The 17,408-nt window shown below is 39.2% G+C and overlaps 1 protein-coding gene across 1 annotated transcript in view; it reads left to right on the top strand.

The window, feature by feature from the left end:
* Nucleotides 1-17,408, top strand: part of MDN1 (midasin AAA ATPase 1) — a 93,476-nt gene that overhangs the window by 31,572 nt on the left and 44,496 nt on the right. The window contains exons 27-49 of the mRNA XM_017742811.1: nt 69-210; nt 338-472; nt 549-687; nt 1,613-1,751; nt 1,841-1,971; nt 2,460-2,604; nt 3,714-3,843; nt 4,408-4,638; nt 5,370-5,567; nt 7,008-7,216; nt 7,743-7,865; nt 8,764-8,961; nt 9,053-9,160; nt 9,735-9,923; nt 10,709-10,798; nt 10,893-11,153; nt 11,296-11,566; nt 12,081-12,240; nt 12,518-12,634; nt 13,779-13,987; nt 14,535-14,680; nt 15,163-15,365; nt 16,475-16,695. Of these exons, the coding sequence (XP_017598300.1) occupies nt 69-210; nt 338-472; nt 549-687; nt 1,613-1,751; nt 1,841-1,971; nt 2,460-2,604; nt 3,714-3,843; nt 4,408-4,638; nt 5,370-5,567; nt 7,008-7,216; nt 7,743-7,865; nt 8,764-8,961; nt 9,053-9,160; nt 9,735-9,923; nt 10,709-10,798; nt 10,893-11,153; nt 11,296-11,566; nt 12,081-12,240; nt 12,518-12,634; nt 13,779-13,987; nt 14,535-14,680; nt 15,163-15,365; nt 16,475-16,695 (3,895 nt within the window). The remainder of the gene's footprint in view (nt 1-68; nt 211-337; nt 473-548; nt 688-1,612; nt 1,752-1,840; nt 1,972-2,459; nt 2,605-3,713; nt 3,844-4,407; nt 4,639-5,369; nt 5,568-7,007; nt 7,217-7,742; nt 7,866-8,763; nt 8,962-9,052; nt 9,161-9,734; nt 9,924-10,708; nt 10,799-10,892; nt 11,154-11,295; nt 11,567-12,080; nt 12,241-12,517; nt 12,635-13,778; nt 13,988-14,534; nt 14,681-15,162; nt 15,366-16,474; nt 16,696-17,408) is intronic.

Below are 17,408 nucleotides of genomic sequence, written 5' to 3'. Positions count from 1 at the left end.
GATTAGCTTTGCTTGAAGTATTTGGACGAGTTCATGAAAAAATAGCTCCCATTTTGTTCTTGTGTCAGTCTTACCGCAGAGGCTCGACAGTGTTTGCTGGGAAGCATGGATTCATTACCCTGCGGGATCTGTTCCGCTGGGCTGAAAGGTACAGGTTGGCAGAACAGCTGCAGAAGGAGTATGACTGGCTTCAGCACTTAGCAAATGATGGTGAGCTCTGCTGCCCCAGCTTTTTTAAGTGTCTGTAGAATCACTTTCCAGCCCCACTTCTTAAGTGTAAATTTTTGTTGCTGATTACCCAGGTAGTAATTGCTTTCTCTCTTCCTCTGTTTTGCAGGTTTTATGCTTCTGGCAGGCAGAGTCAGGAAACAGGAGGAGGTGGATGTTATTCAAAATGTCATTGAAAAACACTTCAAGAAAAAAATATATCCTGAGTCTCTCTTCTCAGGGGAAAGTGTCAAAAAGCTACTGGGTGAGTTTCCTATAGGGACCCCACTGGTAGATCTCTAGATGTGACTGAAGCTGATGGATTGCTTTCTGTTGTGCAGCTAAGTCTTCCACGTGGATGTCAGTAATGGACAGAGATTTTAACCATGTTGTCTGGACTCAAGGGATGAGGAGACTTGCCATTTTGGTGGGACGAGCCCTGGAGTTTGGTGAACCAGTACTGCTGGTGGGAGACACTGGGTAATCCTGCTTCTTGTGATGTTCTTGGTAGTGCTTCACTGGCTGCTGAGTTGGGGGCTTCAGTGCTTCTTTGATCTGGGACATTTGAGCCTTTCTCATGGCAGGCTTGCAACTGCTGTTTTTCACAGTTCCTTTTTGAGGGGAAGCAATTGCATCTCGTTTAACCCAAGTCTTTGATGGGTTTATCTGCATTGTATAACTACACAGAAGTTATATAAAAGTAGTAAAATGAAAATGAGCTGACTTCTGTCCCCATCTTTACAAGGTGGCCTGTAGCATCTCAGTGTGCCTCACTGTAGTGCCTGCTTTTGGGGTATTGTGGCATTTTTCTCTTTGAGAACACATTCAATTTACATGTTTTAAGAGCTTGAATATAGCCTTGCTACCACTTCTCCACCTCATATGCTGTAGAGGAGGTCCTGGAAGTAGATAATGTCTGCTTTGTGCTGGTTGTAAATTTGTAGCCTAAATTTTTGTAGAAGAGAAGGAAAGAAAAATGCAAGAAAAGAGAGAAGAAAAATTTACTTGGGTAGTAAATGAAAACTAGGTACTCGGTGGTTTATTTCCTCGGACTTAGGCTTGGTCCAGACGTGTAGCAGTTCTAGTTCAGTGAAATGTTAGGCTGGTTGGGTATCTGTAAGGGCAAGCTGAAAAAATTTGACTTTCAACATGCAGAAATGTATCTATGCAGGTATTGATTTAAATTTAATTAAAGGCCTCTTGGGCAAGTCAGCAACAGTTGTGCCAAAGACGGCTTCACTTTGCATACATTTCTTTAAAGGAAAGGAGCAGAAGGAAATTTGCGTGTTGGGCCTTTGCCTCATAGCTCTTCAATGAAAGTATGAATCCTGTCCAAAGTGAGCTGATTGTTTGGTTTTGCTTCTTTTTTAAATTCATCCTTTTTAATGAAATTACTTCATTGCAGGTGTGGTAAAACTACCATTTGTCAGATCTTTGCATCATTAGCAAATCAGAAGCTGTACTCAGTGAATTGCCACCTGCATATGGAGACATCAGACTTCCTGGGAGGGCTGCGACCAGTCAGGCAGAGGTCCAAAGACCAGGTTTGTCTTGCACCAGTAATAGCTTGGATGGTGGGACCATGGAAGTAAAAAGTAGTGGTTATGACTTCACTTCCTTTTCCATTTCTTAGGAGGAATCTGATGGTTCTAGACTCTTTGAGTGGTGTGATGGACCTCTTGTTTTAGCAATGAAAGAGGAGGGGTTTTTTCTCCTTGATGAGATTTCTTTAGCTGATGATTCTGTACTAGAGCGACTTAACAGGTATGTCTTAAATGTGGTAGTACTAAGCATCCTCAATGTGTCTGTTCATTATCCAAACATAAGTGGGGTAAATCTGACTTCTTTTAGGCACATTTGTTTCCTGGCTTAGGTGAGGTGTTCTCTTGCTAAAAAGGACAATGGTACAAATAAAACTTAAAATCTCTAGTTTACCATCTGCAGTATTAATATTTTCAGCCTGTCAGCGAGCTCTTGAAATTATGCCTCTTGTCAAATCCCAGGAACAAAATCTAGTTATTCCCCTCTTTTGTGTGTGTCTAAAAAAAAAAAACAAACCAGAACAACTAAAATATAAGTTTAACTTCATTATCTATTTGCAGTATCCCTCATTTTAGTCTTTTCTGTTACCTGTTATATTGGGTAAACGAAAGTTTATCCAGGCCAATTAATGTGATTTTCATTTTTAAGTGACCTTTTGAAGTGTGGAACAGAATTTAAAATTAGCAATTTTTTTTTATCCATTTCTCTAGTGTTCTTGAAGCTGAAAAGACATTGGTACTTGCTGAAAAAGGTGGTCAAGATGATGAGGAGAATGAGGTAGAACTATTAGTTGCAGGAAAGAAATTCCGTATCCTTGCGACCATGAACCCTGGAGGTGACTTTGGGAAAAAAGAGGTAAAGTCAAAACATCTGGAAATACAGCATGCATCTTTCTGGTTTTACTGGCCATTAAGTGGTTGGAGGTGCAATGCCAAAATGTGTCATGCCAATTCTGGCATCCAGTGCTTTCTAGTTGGCATCTGCTTCATCACTCTAAATGAGGATTGGGGTGAATCTGTTTTCTGCCACTTCCGTGGGCTGTCACTTTGGCATTATAAATGACTACTCAGCAAAATGTCAAAGGAAGCTTCAGGCCTCTCAATACTCAGGCTTATTATGTAGAATACTTCAAGTGCAGGATCTGTGACTTGTGAAGCAAGTAAATCCAGCTCTCTGGAGTAGTACGAAGTTGTGTAACAGATTGTTCTCACTAATCCTATTCAGACAGTGATGGTCCTCTTGTGTTTCTTGGTGAATAATGAACGTCACATCGCAGAAGATCTTTTTCATTTATTGCAAAAAATGGTTTCTGAAGTTGAGAATTAAGTAATTTAAAACATGTTAAAGAAAACCCATAAGACAACAAAACCCTGCAACTTTTAAGCAGTGTTGGAAGCTAGGTCTATAAAAAAGAACCAGAAGCTCTTTTACTCAAAACAAGATGGGTACTCCATTTAAAGTGGTTTCTGGAATAGAGAACCACTCATTGTGAAGCCATGTGTTTAAACAGGATTTATTTCTGCATTGAATTTGTGCTACTAATTTTTGCTTGACCAATTCAGCCAAGAAAGAGAGAAAGTAGAGAAGCGGGTTGTAATTGAAGGCGAATTTCCATGTGGTTTTCTTTTAAGCAAAGGGAGATTACAGAGCCATTGTTTGATACATGATGTCCTAGAATGAAATGTAGGTTTGGTGCTTGCAAACCAGCTCAGTTTCTTCCCATATTCCTTTGAACTTCCTTTAGAACACATTTCCTGCATTGATACCACTACTAGAAGTTTTAAAAATCCTCCTTTTTGCAAAGATTTTGCAAAGTGTCTCTGTCAAAATTAGAAGGAAAGGTCTTTCTTGTTCACTTTATTTATTGTTTACAAGTGCAGTGACAACAAGGCTGTTGTTAACAGAGCCCTAAGGAAGATGATGTAATGAATCTTTAATTGCTCTGTTACTCTGCTTGTTTGCAGCTTTCCCCTGCGCTGCGCAACAGATTTACAGAAATATGGTGCCCACAGAGCAATGGCCGGGATGATTTGGTACAGATTGTAAAACACAATCTTCATCCAGGATTGTCTCTGGGTGCAATAAACCACGAGGGTAGGTATTTCTCTGTGTTGGTATTCAAATACTGCTAAGAAAATAAGGAGGTTGGAGGCTGCCAACCTTTCTTCAGAATTTATACCAGTGTGACCCTTTCTCTGCTACGTTTTTCCCTGAGGACAGTATGATGTATTTTGGAGTTTGTTCTTCCCTCACTGTGTATGTTACAGCCAGAAGTAGGTTCAGGGCTGTGTTTACTTCACCATCCAGATAGCTGAACTATCCCCAGCCCTTCAATGTCCCAACTTGGTTTTAATGTAGAGTGTTGAAAGACTGGACACTTCACTTTCTGCCAGCAGCTTCACTGTTAGTATTAGTCACCTGATTCTGTCTTGTTACCAGAATTTAAAAGGATCTGTAACGACAGCTCAGGCATGAACTTACTCTTGTGTTATTGTTTTTCTAGGATATAGAGTACCCATCCACATTGCTCATGCAGCTGTACCTACTTTAGAGATGTTTTTACAACAGTGTAGCAGATGTGACCAAAACAATTATTTTACAACTCAAATTTATTTGGGTTTGTGTGTTTGTTTGTTTGTTTGTTTACATTCTTTTTAGGGGCAGACATAGCAGAACTTATGATGGACTTTGTTGAATGGCTGACTAAACAAGAGTTTGGTCGCCAGTGTATTCTCAGTGTGAGAGACGTCTTGGCCTGGGTTAATTTCATGAATGTCATGGTAGAGGATGAGTCGGGTTCTGCCAAGGGATGTAGCCGCCTTAACGTTTCCCCAGTGATGTCTTTTATCCATGCTGCATGTTTGGTGTATATTGATGGAATAGGATCAGGTAAGTCTTCAGTGCTCATTTGGTAGCAGAAAATATGAAACTGTATATTTGTATTAATATTTTTTAGTCAAATGCAAACAAAATGCTTTGGGGCAGCATGGGACTCTTCTGAGAGAAGCTTTTACTTCTATTTAACAATCTCTATGTCATGTGCCTTTTCTGTGTTTCAGTAGCAAGAGTTTGAGTAATACAGCAAGCTAAAGTAAATTAGAGGGATTAATAATATTACAAAGGCTAGCACACAAGTAAAGAAAAGCTGTATTTTCTTTTGAGTCTTCTGAGCTGATACAGTACTTAAGCACATGAGCACATATTAATCTCTCTATCCCCCACTCCACATATGAGCATCTGTCTGTGCTGGCCTGTACCATGCACATAGCTGAGAATGCATCTTTGTGTGTTTGGCTGCTGGCCCAGCTAATAAATAGTAGATAAGGGAGAGGAGGGAAAGTGAAAGGCACAAGAAATGCCAGAAAAGAAAGCCTGGGGGAGGCTATGGCGAGGGATCAGGGTGGTTGTGATGGTAGAAGAAAGGGAGTTGGAAATACGATGCCCTTAGTTCTGTTGCTCACAGAGCAATCTGTCCATGGTAAATAGTACTGGAAGCACTGTCAAGCAAATACATTAAAATGAAATAAAAACCTGCATGCACATGAAGGGATTGAGTTTCTTGTCATAAGATGAATGTACCTAGTTATGTTTTGAAGCACACTTAACTTTTCTAATTACAGGTACAACATCCTGCTCAGGTGACATGGCTTTATTAGCTCGTGATAAATGCCTGACATTCTTAAGTGAGAAAATGAGTCAGTTCTTTGAGCTGACTGATTATCAGAAGAATGAACTAAAGATTTATGACAGAACAAAGGAAAAAGAGTTCGTATGGATGGACAACTTTATGGGAATTCACCCATTTTTTATTCCAAGAGGCAAGAGACTGTGGGAGTGGGTGGACATTTATTCTGTGATTTATATTTTCAGTAGTTTTGTTATTCGCTAAATCTCAGTAGGATACCTGAACCATCAGAGAACAATTTATTGGTTCTTAAGCCTTAGAAAAATGCCTTTTCTGCCTCCAAGTGTGTAGATTGCAACTCAGTCACATTTATTAAGAAGACACATCTGTTCATTCCCTTTTTTCATTACTTCTTAATGGTTAATGGGCTAGTTTTCATAGACTGTTTTTTGGTGCAACAAAGCTTTTTTTAATTTGGAGTTGTGATTTTCTGTCACTTCTGCATGCTTGGAACGCCTGTTAACTTCCACTAACTAAAGCTGTACAAAGCATGGAAAGCAGGGGTCCTAAATACAAAGCTAAACAGACTGGAGGTTAATGCCTGGCCTTGCTCTAGGCTCTCAAAGATTTGCTACAATTTTTGCAAAATTATTTAGTCCCTGCTTTTCAGTCCCTTGTGGGACAAATTAATGCAAATGGAATTAACAAAACACTGCTTCTTACCCTTAAAATGCAGTGACAGGACTAAAAATTGATGACTGTGAGCTTTCTAACTCAGCTGGTTAGTTTTTAGCACATGGACCTATGTGTTCCTAATGCTGTATTAATTGTTCATATTTGAACTTTCTGGCATTCATGGATTGTGTTAGTCATGCATAAAATTGTGCAAAGTAATGCTTTTTGGTAAGTTGCTTAGAGTTCCCCTCTGCTGATTAGATCGCAAAAGGAATCTCTTGGGATCCCTTTCATACAGAACAGGTATCAAGGTGTGTAGGATGCCTTGGTGATTAACACCTTGTATACCTGAGCAATGCTGTATTACACATTTGGGGGAGTGATGGCCAGGGAGCTATACTGGCAGGAATTTAGCAGACAAGCTCTGTGCTCTCTCCCCACTGTATGCCATAATAACAGTAAAGAAAAAGCAAAGTTTTAATTAAAGGGGTGTTCCTTCACAAAACTGGCAGTGTATGGAATAGATTAATATGTTATTCTGGAGCATGACTGTATTGTATCCCTCAGTGTCAATTCTTCAAGAGCTGCTTTTGAGTGTTAGATCCACATGACTGAAGTGCAAGGACAGATTTATGTTTTTTCAGGGATAGATGCCTAGTTTAAATCATGAACCAGGAGGTATTGAAGTTTCATGCAAAATAAATCATGTATCTGTATGCTTTTTTTGCTAAATTCAACATAAATATATGGAGATGGGCTGAGATGCAGCTATGGGTCAAACAGAAAGTGTGTGTGCCTGATCTCTGAGAATGGCATATAAACTGGAATCTCCATTGCTTGCTGTACTGAGATCAGCAATTTACAGACAGAGTGAGCTCATTCAGAGGCACACTGTCAGCACCTCCAGCATAAACATTCTGGTCTAATTGTTTTCTGGTTTACTTTTCCTTTGTTTTAGGCCCTGTTCTCCAGAGGAACAACACGACAGATTATGCTTTAAATGCTGGGACTACAGCAGTGAATGCACAAAGACTGTTAAGAGCTCTACAGCTTAACAAACCTATTTTGTTGGAGGGCTCACCAGGAGTGGGCAAGACCAGCCTAGTTGCTGCCCTGGCAAAAGCCTCAGGAAACTGTCTTGTTCGAATCAACCTGTCTGAGCAAACGGTAGAATAAAATATTATCTTCATTACTCAGTGTTTATGGCAGGGTAGAAGCCTTGAGTAACTTTTAAAGTGCAGTTCTTTTCGGCACTGTCTCTGAAATGTCAATTCTTCCTTCTTGGTCTCAAGATAAAACTGAATGGGAGGGGGAACCAGAAAGAGCAGTAAGCTTCTGAGAGTGAGTGCCAATTCCCAGATATTTCTGTTCTTTTCAGGTGAAGTCATGCGTATCTTTGTCTACTGTGTTTTTCTTGGCTTCTGCAACATTACTTGAAAACAGCTTTAAGGCTTTTTAGCTTTTCTGTTCCAATTTAAATTTGTGTTGTTAAATATAGTAGCTGGTCACTGGAGTCCTATAATGGAAAAGCTTTTAGCATTTTGCAACTACTGAAAATTTTTAAATAGACCTAAAGTGTAGGTATGAAAAGGGAAGGGAGAAAATGTTAAGTAAAGTTAACAAATGCTGTTTATGAACTTCTGTTAAATTTTGTAATTCCTCAACTCCCCCATTCTGTTCTTTACTCCCAAAGGATGTGACAGACTTATTTGGTACAGACTTGCCTGTTGAAGGTGGGAAGGGAGGAGAATTTGCCTGGCGTGATGGACCACTGTTAGCAGCATTAAAGGCTGGACACTGGATTGTGTTAGATGAGGTAAATTCAGGACAAATAAAATGGAATGTTCTAGAAGAGCAAATTTGGTGATTTGTCCTGTGGAATAAATACCTTTGAGTGACGATGCCCTCCCTTCATGGAGGCAGGTGATGACTAGATTTCTTTGAGACAAGAGGACAAGGGTTGAATCTCAGCTTGAATTGCTGCGAAAACCAAGGACAGGTTTGATTTACATTTGAAAGTTTTTAGGGAAGAGTGTCAACAGAAGTTTTGGGGCAAGTGTCTTCCATGGATACAATTTCACTGAAATAGAAGGTGTTTTTCTGGGACTGACACACTGTGTTGGTTACTTATTTGAGATGGAGAAGAGCTCCATCTTGCCAGTATAAGCTATCCTGCCACTGCAGGTTTGTTCACGTACCATGTAGCACATGCTTTCACGCGTGTGTGTGCACAGATCTGCCTTCTTGGCAATATGCATTCCAATTACTTTAGAGTGCAAAATCTTCAATTCTGTAGCCCCTTGTCTACCTTCTTTTCCCCCACTATTGTGAAGAATGCCACTTTAAACAACCACTATAATTAAATAGCTGAGACTGCCTTAATTTAAAAAACAAACGAACAAAATGCTCTGAGTGCCACAAATCTGTGAACGTAAATTCAGAAGAAACATCTTGAACATGCAGCTTTTATGATGGAGAATTGTTTTGTTATCACAGTGGAAAAAAACAGTACAAATAACAAGTATAAGGGTTAGTTGCTCTAGTGTAATAACAGGCTAGCTGGTGGTAATAACATGTGCTAGTTCTAGAACAGCAATGAAATGGAATTTTACCTTCTAGATATCCCAGATTATTAAACCAGAGATTATTAAACTAGACATTATGCAAAAATGTTTTGTGGACCATTAATATTGTATCCTTATTTCTTTCCTCAGTTGAATCTGGCTTCTCAGTCTGTGTTAGAGGGGCTAAATGCATGCTTTGACCACAGAGCTGAGATTTATGTTCCAGAATTGGGAATGAATTTTCATGTACAGCACAAGACGACTAAGATTTTTGGATGCCAGAATCCGTACAGACAAGGAGGTGGAAGGAAGGGTCTCCCCAAGTCCTTTCTTAATAGATTTACACAGGCAAGCTTATTTGTTTGGTTTACACTACATCGTGATCCTGTCTTGTAGGTTTCTGGGTGTATAAACACTCTGAATTCTCTTGATTTTATAGGTGTATGTTGATCCACTGTCAGCAGAAGATATGAAGTTTATTGGGAATACATTGTTTCCTGCTATTGATAAAACTATTATTGCTAAAATGGTTGCTTTCAATAACAAGGTAAATATATTTTAATTTCTTTTCTGTAGAAGTAGGCAGAATGCAGTAAGACTAGAAAAAAATTAAGTCTAATGTTATATTTCCAAGCATTTTTATAGAGAAGTGTGTGGGTAAAAAAAGAGGGGTGAAAGTATATGCAGAAGAAAGTAAAGAACACCACTAAACCTGGTACCTGAATTCTTGTACCACGACAGTCAGATGGTTGGTTGATAACTGACAAGGCGTTGGTTTTCATGGAAGATAAAACATTTATACACAGGAGAAAGTAGTATTCTGTGACCTTGGGTAAAATCTCTTGTGTCAGCATCTTACTGCATATTCATTTATAAGAGGGCAAGAGCAAATTGGAAAATTGAGCTGAGTGTTAGAGGAATAGTAGGGAAGAGACAAACTAAACCAAGCTTTAGTTCCTAACATATGTTCAGCAAAGTAAATTCAGCCTGCTCTTTCAGTTGTCTCAGTCTTGTAAGCAGTACCAAGGCAGAAGCTCAGTCGAGTTTTTTAAAAAATATTTGAAGACCAGCTTGTGGGTGGAATAAAAGATTAGTTTTTAAATTACTTTTTTTTTTTCCAGATTGAAAAAGAAGTAATGGCTGAAAAGAAGTGGGGACAGAAAGGAGGACCCTGGGAGTTCAACTTACGTGATCTTTTCCGCTGGTGCCAGCTTATGCTTGTTGACCAATCCCCAGGATGTTATGATCCAGGCCAGCATGTGTTTTTGGTCTATGGAGAAAGAATGAGAACCAGAGAAGACAAAGAAAAGGTGAGCCATGTGTTCTTCCTTGCTCTTCAGATGGTCAGGAAATATTTATAGAAATCCAAGTATAGATCTCCAATTTGAAGATTCCTTGCTATTCATTCATAGACATTTATCTCTTAAAAAAGAAAAATAGGTTTGTTTGGGGTTTTGAGGTTTGATATAGATATCTGCTCCCCAGGGCATTTGAAATACCAATTTAATTAGTGTAAAAGCAGGCAGCTGATGTAAATGAAGACAAATAGAATAATCAAGGACTTAAACAACATACTCTTGTGTGGTTTTGTATTGAATAATATGTTTGCCACCTACTTATCCCTCTCTTGCTTAGAAATCTTGTGCTTTTGTTTAATTTCACAGCATTTAAATGGTATTAAACTGAAAGTCAGTCAGATTGTAAAACTGAAGTTACTGGCTGTACATGATGGGATATTTCCTCATGGGTTGACTTTCCCCTCCCTGTAACATTGTAATATTTTTCTGTGTTACTAAAGAGCTTATTTATGAAGTGATTTCTATCCCAGTACATTGTTAAAGAAACACATTGCTTACAGTATTTCAAGTCTCGGGAAACCATGATTAATGAAAAGGTTGCTGTGAGCAGCTCACACTCACATGGCTTGCTGCACTTTGAGTTAAGTGAGCTTGTGATTTACTGTGTTAGTTACTGTCATACAGGTGTGGAGCTGAGAGGAAAAGATACTTCAGATGTAAATCTTTAGAAGTGAATCTTTGGAGCAGTGGATAACTTGAACTGAAAAGTCTCTTTTTTGCTCTTTTAACTGTTCTAGGTTATTTCTGTATTTAGAGACATTTTTGGCCAGGAGGCCAATGTGTATACAGGAACCAGGGAGTTTCACATCAATCCATATAATGTTCAGGTAAACTGTTGACAAGGGATTTTGTGATGGGATAGGGAAGGAAAAAACTTGCACAGCTAAACTCCCATTTGCCTCTGTTTGTCATCCCTTTCAGATTGGTTATTCAGTTCTTTCTCGTGGCAACTACATTCCTCATTCTGGCAGAACTCTCTCGCTTCTGCATCATTCACTGCAGTCCCTGGAGCCCATAATGAAGTGTGTGCACATGAGCTGGATGGTGATCCTGGTGGGCCCGGCAGCTGTTGGCAAAACCAGTCTGGTGGAGCTGTTGGCCCATCTCACCGGCCACCGGCTGAAAATCATGGCGATGAACAGCGCGATGGATACAACTGAACTCCTGGGTGGATTTGAGCAGGTAAATACTGGTTTGGTAATGTTTGGCAGTATTTCTCCTTCCCACCTAATAGTGGCCAGTCTGCAGTGAGTTTGTGTTTGTAAATGGAGCCTTGGCACCACAGTCTTCTGCATGAACTGACTCCCTAATGGCCTTTTTGCAGGTTGATATCAACAGGCCATGGCAGCGCCTTTTGGAAAGGGTGGAGAATGCCGTGAGCACACTCATAAGGGACAGTCTTCTCCTGGCAGAACTTTGTGCAGATGATGCTGAACTCGTGCTGCGTGCTTGGAGCAATTTCATCCTGAATTACAAACCCAAATCTCTGGGGGAAGGAGGTGGAAGTGTTACAGCTGAATTAGTGAGCAAACTGGAGGGAATACTTGTACTTACCCAGAGACTAAACAACAAAATAAATTCTTACACAAAGGCAGGTATGTATGGTGGGCAGTTGGAAGCACTGAAATTCTCCTGTACTGAGCTACTCAATGTATGATGCAATACAAGCTCTTACCTTGTATTCCTAAGAAAGGGAACTTGGATACGCTATTCTTGCATTTGTACTTGGAAGCACTGATAGCTGTACTTCACATATGTCAGCAGAATAATGTATGAGTTGGTTTTCCTTCTTTTTTTTAATCATTGTTTAAAATAAGGCATTAATACTCATCAAATTTCATCTAAAGAGGGAGAAAGGATGCAGAAAAGTACCTGTTTAGGGAGTAAAGTGTCGATCTGTTTTATATTTCTTTGTGCTTGCAAACCTTTTCTGTTCACATGGATTTTGCCCATGGGAGGCTACTGAAGAGCTGGAGCCTCTGCTGTTATGTTCCCCTAAAAAGTAGGAAGCATATATGTTTATTAACAAAATAACTACTATTTTTCTCGAATGGAACTGGAAGCTACTTTGTTGATGTAAGTCTCAGTGTAAGATGTATTTCCTTTCAGAGTTTGCTTACCTGGTAGAAGAGTTCCGACGTTTCAAGCTGCAGCAGGCCCAGGCTGCTGACTGCAACAGCCATGGCACTTTTGAATGGGTGGATGGGATGTTGGTTCAGGCTCTGCAATCTGGAGACTGGCTGTTAATGGACAATGTTAATTTCTGCAAGTAAGAGATTTTAGTGGCCTTGTTTCAGTGAATATTTTGACCTCCCCAACTGACTTTGCCTCCTACTGTGTGGTTCACAACTGAGTATTTTGCATTTGATAATACAGAGGAGCAATAAATTAGATTTTCTGGAAGAGTATCTTCCTTCTCAGACAGCTTAGCACTTGATTGTTTTCCTGTTTGTCTTTTGCTCAAGATGGGTACCATTTTGATTTCAGAGGAGAAAGGGATCAAATTGGTACCTTTTTATGACCACATGGCTTTGTTTTGAATGTAGCCCATCTGTGCTGGACCGCTTGAATGCTTTGCTTGAACCAGGAGGTGTTCTGACCATGAGTGAGAGAGGTGTCATAGATGGCACAATTCCTACAATAACTCCTCATCCAAACTTCAGGTACTTTGCATTTCTGCTTTTTTTTTTTTTTCAAGGTTTTTTTTCCCTTTATCAAATAGGTTTAGAATAAAGGTGTCATCAGTGAGCCGGTCTTTTGGTATTTTGAATGCTGTTCAGTTTGCCATGTAGTGTAGTGACACTGTCTAGCAAGAAAGAAAACTGCACTGTGGTGAGCATATAAAAGAGAGGTTAAGAGGCTTTGCTTTATATCCCTGTTGCAACACAAACTATTACACTGGAAAATTCATAGCAGTGTGCCTCTGCCTTGATTTTTCATTTCTAATTTAGGATTTCAGCACTTCCCTGTCTCACTGTAATGAAGTTGATGATACATGCATTGAGGATGGTGAAGTCTTTAGATGTGCTGGTTATGAAAGCTGATATATGGGCATAATAATTTTCTTCACAGCTTTTTCCAACCCATCTATAAATTTCAGTTTCCTGCAGTGACAGAACTTAAAAAAACCCCAACAAACCACCCAAACAGACAGTCTATTCTCTCAGACTTGAAGTAGTCTCTGGGGAAGATGGGAGGAGAACATAAAAGGATTCTGTGTAATTCCTACCTTTTATAAATCCATAACAAGGATATTGGGACTGATACTCTCTGGCTCCTCTGAATTGGAAACATTTTTGACTTCTCAGAAACCTGTTTTCACTGCTTTGTGTCTCAGAAGTACTTTTTCCTCCTTGCTTTTAAGAGGGGTCTATTGATAGTATTAACTGCTTGGATGTTGGATACTTTGGTTTTTAAATAGCACAGATTTATTTGAAGCTGTTGCTAAGACTTTTAAAAGCCTTTATAGCTCAGAGGCATAGTTTAACTTCTCTTTGTAAGTGGGCAAATGATAAAACAGTCATAACTCAGATAATAATGAGTTGAAAGTCATGCAGAATATCTGTGTCTAATTGCAAAGTATAACTATTCATACAGATTTCTCATTTAAATTCAGTAGCTGTCTCTGGCTTTCTAGATATCGTGTCCCCATTTTTATGAAGATGAATTTACTTTATGGAGAAGCAGATTTGGTAGTTCCAGATAGTTTAAGGACCTAAGTTACATCTTTAGAATTTAAGGCAGTTGAAATGGATGATTGTTGTAGGTCCCTATCAACTTGAATTATTCTTTTCTAATATCCAACAGGCTCTTCCTTTCTATGGATCCAGTTCATGGGGAAATATCCAGAGCCATGCGGAATCGTGGTATTGAAATTTATGTTCCTGGGGAGACTGATGGAAATGTATTGGACAGTCTGGATTTGAAGTTACTCCTGCATGGTTTGGGTTTAGTTGGAGATAGTGTCTGTGATGCACTTCTGGCTGTGCATTCAGAAACCAAGGCAGCAATAGCAGGTAAAAAAAATCTTCTTGGTGTTTTTTAGCAATGTGGGCTCACTACATATATATGGATGAAGTCTTTGGTATTAAACCCTGGTTATTTTATTGTGTTATGTGCTGATATAAGTAAGCACATAAAACTATAATCAGGTAGTTTTGGTTTGGTTTTTTGCCTTCCCAGGAAGTAGGCCCAAGTCATGAAAAAGTGGTAACTACAGTGCTTTGTTACAGAGACCTCAGACTCTGGTGCTAGTCTGTTGTCCCTTGTTATAGGGAAGGCAGTGTATGTAAGTGAAAATCAGCAAAAGAGAGGGGTTGCACAAGTTCTTCTTTGCAGCTGAGTTTCATTCATCTCAGCTGTTTGATGTCTTATTTTGAGCTGGTCATCTGTTATTTACAATCTTGTCAGATTTTCTTATCAACCTTGGGAAGAATCCACTCAGCTTTCAGGACAGGAGGATATATTTGTTTTGTATCATGACACCTAAAGTGGTGTTTGTCAGATTAAAGGGTTGACAGTTGCTAAACATTCACATCACCCTAATTGCTGTGAATCTTTCAGGTTCTGTGTCATCGTTGTCACCTTTGCTTCAGGCTGCTGTATTAATTGTGCAGCAAATACAAAGAGGCCTTGGATTAGCAAAGTCTTTTTACAGAGCCTGTTGGGAAGTTTATGGCCGCTCACAACAACTGCAGATTAATCAAAAGGTAAAAGTCCTGTATTTGAAAGCTTTTCTTAGATAACTAGATAAGTGAAAAATGTAACTGCATGAGGCTAGTATTTGAGATCCTGTTTCCTACATGCCTGTGCAAGAGATTGATGGAGATGGTGCTCTTGGAGAGATGAACCGAACAGTACCCTGTTTGGACTCTGAGGCTTGTAGTTTGTAACAGCTTCAGCTGGGATATTGGGATATTCATACTGATGGAGCTGTAGCCTGTAACACTGTGCACACTGTCATCTGTGGACACATTCACTTCCTGTTTGAAACTGTATAGTGTGTTATTTCACTTCTGGTGGGAATGTATTGGTACTTTCATTGTGTATGTTATATAGTGTTTGTAGAAGATTTGGTCTATAATAACTTAATAATAAATACATGTAATGAAAATGTTTCCTGAGCCGTTGTGCTTGAATGCATGTTACATGTTTGAATATGACTAAGCTGCTTTTTGGTTGTTTGTTGTAGCTTGTGTTAGAATTGGTTACGAGGCATGCTTCCTCTCTGGCTTCCCCTGACACTTGGGGTGAGTCCTTGCTAGCAGTGGGATTGTGGCCAGACTCGCTGCCTTCAGGTCTGTTTGCAGCTGAAGACTCGCTCCTTTCCACAGTCCAGCAGGATGGACAGGTCCTGATGTACTGTCTGCACAGACTAAACCTCAGAAACTGCAGGTAGGCAGGAAACCTTTTTTTTTTTTTTTTTTTTTTTTTGTCTAGTAAATAAGAAACAATACATGTGAACTATTCATTGTTTATTGCAAAATTCTGTGTTTATCAAATTGTGCAGGTAGAGACTGTGATTGTCATGCACTGTAACTGTGTTCCTGTTACCTTTCCATACAACCACTGCAAGTGAAAGTTTAATTATTTACTGCTTTATTCTTAAATCTTCAAAATACGTTCAAAAGACTTGTCTCTTTGATCTTCAATAAGTGCATTTGACTCATTTTGAGAGATGTTAGGAGTAAGCATTTAGCAGAAAATGTGAATGCAAACACTGGGTTTAGTAGGTAATAAGAGCCCCAAAATCTCTTCCTTCAGTTTCCTTCTAAGCTTTAAAAAACCTGAGCGTTGAACTACTTTAAAGTATACTAATGATTCTCTGGATTTCCTGTTTTCATGTAATCGATTATTCATCAGTAATTTTAGGTCCAGTAGTTTCAGATAAAAGCACAAATTTCCTTCTTCAGACAGAGCTGTCTGAAAGAAGCAGAGGCCCATGTGCAGGGGGTATATAAAAGAATTTTTTTTAGTGGTTTCTTGTGCAATATAGCTGTTAATTTTTACAACACTGGGGCAAAAACTTCCTTCCTGCCTTCTCTGCTTAGTAGCCTACTCTGGACAGGTACTGTAGTTTGCTTCCAGTGAAAGAACAAGCTGTAGAAGTTGCTACTAAGATACAAATGTTGAAATTGTGAAACCTTAGCTACATGCTGTGTTGTTTGCTATTTTGTTTGTTTGTTTGTTTTTAATCAATGACACTTACTTTCCTGTCTTTTTAAATTTAACTTTGCATATCATTCTGGTGCACAAATCAATTAGAATTTCTCAGTGAAATTCTGTGCATATTCACCTGGGGTAGTGCATGAATTTTTGGCAGCAGTGAGCTCCTAACAGTAGACACCCTCAATGGATTTGAAATTGAAAAGTGGTTTTAAAGCTAAATAATGGAGGAAAGATCATTGCATTGCTACACTGATGCCTAAAGATGGTTGCAAAATATATTCTTTCCTGGATCTGGCAGTTCAAGCCCTTGATTGCTGGATTTCTTTGTGTTTCAGGACATTACCAGTGACTCTGCAAGATCTTAAGAAAGTTATGCAGTCCACTAATCCCGAGAGTCTCAAGTTCAGTGCTGTTGAGATTGATGCAAACTGGATGGACAAAATGGAAGTTCTCCAGGCTTCAGTGAAGTTGTTCATAGAAAAGGCGACCAATCAAGATTGGAAATTAAGAGTTAAATGGCTTAACTCCTTAGCCAAAAATCTGCCACAGGTGCTTGGTATGTAATAATTTGTTTGGTCTAAAGGCTGACTTGTTAAGTTTTTGCAAATCATAAGTGTTGTATGAAAACATCCAGACCATTCAAATTATCTGAGTTATGGAGACTCTCAACTATCCACACTAATTCAAGGGCATGGATGCTCCAGGGAGGGATAGAAACAGGTTGTGCATGTTAGGGAAATAAGGAGACTTTGGGCTAAGCATTATCCTTTATTATTCAAACGTGGGTAACTTGTGCCGCTTCTGAATTAGTTATTTTTGGATGGGTCTTGGTCTGTGTAAGCAAATACACCTTTTCACTTTTTTTTTTTAGTGATAGTGAAAGCAGTCAAATGCCTTCTGTGTATTTGGTATTAAAATACAAATGCTTAGAAAGCCAAGAAACTGTAGAACTGAGATTTCCTGAAGCAGTGTTGTCTGAACATTCAGGATAATAGCTGAGATGAGCTATTCATTTAATTACAGTATTAATCTCATTAAACTCCTGGAGCATTTAGGCAGGCACTAGTCCAAGTAATTTACCCATTTAGCTTTCTTCTGTGGTCTGAAATCTCAGACTATGTTGTCCCTATATTAATGGGATTGCTTCCCCTTTATTTTGCTGTCTTTTCAGGCAGGTAGGTTTGCAAAGTAGAAAATACCTAAAAAATTACTTTTAATGAAAAACCCCCCCCCCCCCCCCCCCCAACAGATGTGTTGAGAGGAAGATTT

Source organism: Corvus brachyrhynchos, unplaced genomic scaffold (assembly GCF_000691975.1).
Source record: "Corvus brachyrhynchos isolate BGI_N302 unplaced genomic scaffold, ASM69197v1 scaffold87, whole genome shotgun sequence".
NCBI lineage: Eukaryota > Metazoa > Chordata > Aves > Passeriformes > Corvidae > Corvus > Corvus brachyrhynchos.
Note: the sequence above shows the minus strand (reverse complement) of the source record. Positions and strands in the feature narration are given on the sequence as shown.